This window comes from Alligator sinensis, unplaced genomic scaffold, assembly GCF_000455745.1.
Source record: "Alligator sinensis unplaced genomic scaffold, ASM45574v1 scaffold1488_1, whole genome shotgun sequence".
NCBI classification, from domain to species: domain Eukaryota; kingdom Metazoa; phylum Chordata; order Crocodylia; family Alligatoridae; genus Alligator; species Alligator sinensis.
In genome coordinates, this window is record NW_005843097.1 from 364,577 (window position 1) to 369,975 (window position 5,399).

The 5,399-nt window shown below is 56.8% G+C and overlaps 1 protein-coding gene across 1 annotated transcript in view; it reads right to left on the reverse strand.

Moving 5' to 3' along the window:
• The window catches only part of MEPCE (methylphosphate capping enzyme), a 4,530-nt gene extending 3,693 nt beyond the window's left edge, over positions 1–837 (reverse strand). The window contains exon 1 of the mRNA XM_006037339.3: positions 754–837. Coding sequence (XP_006037401.1) covers positions 754–837 — 84 coding nt within the window. The remainder of the gene's footprint in view (positions 1–753) is intronic.
• Between the last annotated feature and the right edge of the window lie 4,562 nt (positions 838–5,399).

Consider the following 5,399-nt stretch of genomic DNA (forward strand, 5'->3'; position numbering starts at 1 on the left):
CATGTCGAGCACCTCCTGCATCGCGGCCGCCCGCGACCCCGGCGGGGCCCTTAGGGCCCCCCTACAGCCCCCTTCACGGACTGCGCATGCGCGCCCAGCCTCGGCCGCTCCCCCCCACACCCCTGCCCTGCGTCCCGACTGCGCATGCGCGGCGGCCGGCCCCCGCTCCTCAGAACCCTGCGAAGCACGTCCCGCGCCTCCCTCCGCCGCGAGATGGAAGCCTCCCCTGCGGCCGCGGCTTATATAGGCAAGGGGCGGGGCCCGCGGGCGCCCCGCCCCTCAGGCTCAGGAGTGACCAATGCCAGCGCCCGGTAGCGTACTCCCTCACTTGGCAGCTCACCCAATGAGCAAGGCGGACGCCGCCGCTCCCGCCCTCCCCACGGGGCGGACCAATGAGCGCGCGGGGGGAGGGGCGCCCCAGCCAATGGAAGCCCGCGCTTCTCTGAGGGGAGCCGGGGTCTTTTCTGGGGGATGGCCATTTCGAATGCCTGTTTGGAGGAACTGGGAGGAAGGGGCCTTAGAAATTAGGAATCTTTTAGGCGCGGGGCTGGTGTCAAGCCTGCTCGCTCGGGGGCTTCTCAAGGAGGGTCAGGCACTGAGATGGACACCTCACGGGCGCCGCGTTGAGGGCCGCACCTCAGACCCCGTGGGCTTCATTGACTTGCGTGAGGTGGTTAAAAACCTGCTTATTTGCTGATCATCGCCTCTCCACAGAGATACCCACGTTTCCCTAAGAGACTAGTAGGCGGTTACGTGTAAGTGCCGCAAAGCACGCCGGGCGTTGTAGTTTTCCGGGTCGTGGAAACTGCGCATGCGCAGGAGGGGGACTTGTGCCATATTTTAGTGAGCATACGCAGAGGGAAAACAGCGCGAATAACATCGCGTGTGGGCAGACGAGAAAACAGCGCCCGGGGCCTCAACGCGCAGGAGCACACGGGAACAGCGCCCGGGCATGCGCAGAAGGCCCAAGGAGGCCTGTAAACAGGTTTATTTCGTAGTGCCCTGTTCCCACTCGCCCCCCACCTCCTTCCCCATATTCCCTGCTCTTTCACCCCGGGACACATCCTTGACCTCTGACCCTTCTGCCCGTAAGAAGGACGGCAGAGGGATCACTAGCCCCTTAAGTGTGGAAAGGTGACCTTTTGACCCCAGCCCCCAAAAGAGGGAGCCACCTAAGCATGTCTCAGCCCTGCCCCCGGGTTCCTCAGGGGTCGGGGGTCACCCTATGCCCCGCCTCTTAGGGGTCAGGGCCACTTTATGCACTCCCCTCAGTGCTCAAGGTCATTTTATGCACCCCTTCTGAGGGCCAGGCTCACCTATACCCTGCCAGGAAGTGACACCACCTCTTGACCTTCCTCTTGGGATCCCAGGATCCCTTTTGCCCCCTGCCGTATAGAGCCAATTATCACGTGAAGCTGCCCTGCCCCACCCCAAAATAGCAGTCCCTGATTCCCAGCTGCCTTGTGGGATTACTGTGGCGCCCTTGGGCAGCGGTGAGGCCCCTCTCCATGCCGATCTGGCAAGGATCAATGGAGAGTCCCCTGCTACATAGCCGGGACAGGCCCAAAATGGCAGGAGAACCACGGGGTGGGGGGGGAATGCGAGGAAAGATCTTGCCTTATTCCCTCGTTATTTTTAATTTTTCCCTTGTTATGTGCTTAAATGAGTCTGGATATGACTGAACAGAATTACTTTTGACCTAAGCGCTGTAAAAACCCATGCAATCTATACGGCCAGCCCACGTAGGATCCGTAATCTACACGGACACTCCCACAGGGCCCGAAAACACGTGGGGCAACAGCCAACACACATGCGCCCCGGCAGAGCCTGCGCAATGAGTCCTTCGCTCTCCGCGCCGCTTCTTGGCCGGAGCATGCGCAGTGGCTCCTCGGAACTATCTCCCCACCTGTGCCCCGTGACGCCTGCGCAGTGGCTCCTCTGCAGCGGTGGCCGCTCCTACCGGTTTGGGTATGCGCAGAGTCCTTCCTCTGAAGCACGCCCCCTCCCCTGCTACTGACGCATGCGCAGTGAGTTATCTCTCTGAGGCGTGGCCCTTCCTCTCCGCTAATGACGCGGCCCAGCGAGGGGCTGTACATGCGCCCTAGAGGCGGTGGGAGCGCTGGATGCGCACGCAGCGAGGGCGGGGCGGGAAAAAGGGCGCTAAAGGTGCAGCCCAAGTCCGCGCTTTCCCGGGGGGGGCTGGGCCCACACAGCCTGGCCCGACCCAAGGAGAGTAAATCCACTTTCCCTCAGGTGAAATAGGGGCAGCAGCAGCTTAGGTGCCCGCCCCCACTCCGCTGCTAAACGTTTCGGGCCCGTGCACAGCCCTGCTCTCAGGCACCAGGGCCTTGGCCGCATCCGAACCGGGGCCTCCTGCTGCTGGTCCTTGCACACCCGGGGTTCCTGGCTAGAGGGCCTTGCTCTTCCTGTCAGGCTCATGCCAGTCTGACCTCAGCGGAGGGGCTGTCGTGCCAGCAGCGTCCTTAACCCGGAACAGAGATGGCTGGGGCGGGGGGTGTTGATCTTTCTCACTCTGCTCAGGGTCAGACCCATGCCTGATTTGGGATCAGGAAGGAACTTCACTCCCTGGTCAAACTGGTCTGGACTTGGGCCTCTGTCGCAGGGGCACAACCTCTAGCTGGGATCTCTTCATCTTTTAACAGCCTTTCACAGCAGCAGGACGTTGGCCTCTGCAGTCCTCTGACTTTCCCCTATGGTAGGTTGGGGTGGGATGTCTTTTGTCTCCTCAGAGATGACAGCCATTTTACTGAGAAGTTCAATGACAGCTGTGTAGAGGACGGTTTGGAGAGGGGCTGATCCTGCCTCAGGCAAGGGTTGGACTAGACAGGACCTCTGGAGCTCCTATCCACCCCCACTTCTCTAGGGTTTCTCTGTGGCACTCCAGGGCGTATTATAGGTGAAAACACAGGAGCTGAATCTGGGAGCCCGTGGCCAGATGCAAAGCAGAACTGCATGATAGGCAGAGCCCGCAGCTCCCTGAGCATGGACTAACTCTGAACTTGGTGATTGCTGGGGGCCCTGGCCTTCCATCCCTGTGTCTTCCTCCTGAAGCCAGCAAGGTGTTTGCCCCCTCCTCAGCCAAAGCCCTTGTGCCACCTTCGACAAAAAGGCCTGAGCATCTGTGTGAGAGAGACCTCAAGGAACTGGCAACTCCCCTACAGAGCCGAGCAGCAAAAAGCTCAACCCCCGCAAAGCCAATGCCAGGGTTTCTAGCCCGCAATGGAGTGCCATCCAGGGCCCGACTCCAGTGAGGTGGCAAAGGAGGCCACTGGACCCCCAGCTGAGCATTCACCCAGTGATTCAATGCACATGCCGTGACCCCCCCACTCTGTTCCTTTCATCCCACAGCCCGGTTCTAACAGCCCCTGTGGATCATACAAGCTGCCCTCACAGGGCAGGCCCAGCCTAGCAGCCTGTCTGACAGCAGCAAACAGCAGAGGCTCAGGGAGGGACAAGCTGTTGGCTGCAGCCAAGGCTGGAGGGTTCTGGCTAGAGGGTCTTGCCCTTCCACTCAGGTTAAGAGCAATGCCAAATGTGGGGTCAAGAAGGAATTTCAGTTCCACACAATAGCCCTGTCTAATAACATGGTGGGGAGGGAGCAGTTTCCTCATGGCCTCACAGTGTGTAGCAAGTTGGCCTTTATTCCTTTTGTTCCTTGCATCATCACTATTTTTACCATGACTATTGCTAATGCTACCGGTCATTTCTAGGCTATTTGCATAACTATGCTTTCACGATTGGGTATCTTTTGAAAACCCTGCTTGCATACACACCCCCCAGGCTGGCATTTTCTCCTCATGCTTTTTTCTGGACATCATCTCCCCAATGTCCTCTGTGCAGTTTCTACTCGGACAAATCTTGTAGCTGCTTTTGTACTCATGGCTTTTGCTATGCAGCATGTCACGGCAGTGGGCATTGGCAGTTTTTAAGGATACATGCAGGGGGGGACCTAACTTTCCCTTGTTGCTTTGCGGCTTCTGTCCCTGATAGGTCAAGGAACTGGTTCTTTCCCTTCTGCCTTTATGTTTGGGACCATCCTTAGCTCTCTCCTGCCTCTCAAAGCTGCCCCTGTCATTAGATTGGGCTTCCTGCCTTCTGTATCCTCTCTCCTTTGTAGCCACGGATCCTTTTTTGGGGAATTGAACTGTGCCAGCCCTGAGCACCAGCCACCGGTGTTTATTTCAGTGGCCCCATGTTGTCATCACGCATCTTGTGACATTGGGCTGTTTGTTGACAGGCCCTGGGTCAGGCGGTTACAGGAGAATATCAGCTTTCATCTAAAACGGAAAAAAAATAATATGGTGCCAGCCCTTTTCACTGCATAAAAAGAGTGCCTAAATGCATCCTCCACACTAAAGGCACTCAGACCACCCCCCCCACCCCCCCAAGTTGCTGCTGTTGTTAATCTCAGGGGGTTTAAACTGCTTTTTCATACCTGACTTATTTCTGACTGCTCAGCATCTCTGGGGTTATGCTCTAATGTCTTGGCTTGCACTGCTGCTGAGAGAACTGAGGTGACAGGCTTTGGGCTGAGTGTGAGGCAGGGATTTTCAGGGGGAGGTCCCAGCTTAGCTGGGTCTGTGCAGTCCACTCAGCACCTTCCTACACCTGCGACTGGGTGACTTCAGTGCATAGTATCTTTCAGCCCCACTGGCTTTGTGATGTAGCTGTACCTCAATGAACTGCCTGCTGACCGGGACCTGAAATGGTGATGCCAGGGTCAAAGAGTTCCTATTAGAAGCCTTGAAAAGGAGGGGAGCTAGTTGGTCACAGACAATCATCTAGATGTTAGGCCAGATTCCTGCTAAACTCCATTCCACAGGTGTTATCATAGAAATCCTAGAGAAGTAGGGCTGGGAGGAACCCTCAGAAGTGAAGTGGGGCTGGGAGGAACCTTCCTAGGCCTTCCATGCTAGAGGCTGCAAGGGAGAGGAACAGGGAAAAATCCTGGTCAGACCCAGGCCACTCTCCCTTTTGGCATCTGCTCTCTGCTGCCGTGGGACACGGGAGACCGGGCAAAATGGACCTAGGAAATTACCCCAGTCCCTGGCAATTCTTATGTACAGGAACTGATACAACCATAGAAAAGTAGGGTTGAAAGGAACCTCAGGAGGTCATCTAGTCCCACCCCCTGCTCAAAGCAGGACCATCCCAACTACATCATCCCAGCCAAGACTGGGTCTTAAAAACTTCCATGGATGGAGGTTCTACCACCTCTTGGGGTAATCTGAGTGCTTTACAACCTTCCAAGTGAGAAGGTTCTTCTAAATATCAAACCTAAACTTCCCTTGCAGCAATTTGAGCCCATTGCTCCTTATTCTGTCATCTGCCCCCACTGAAAACAGATGAACTCCATCCTCTTTCGACCTCTCCCCCCC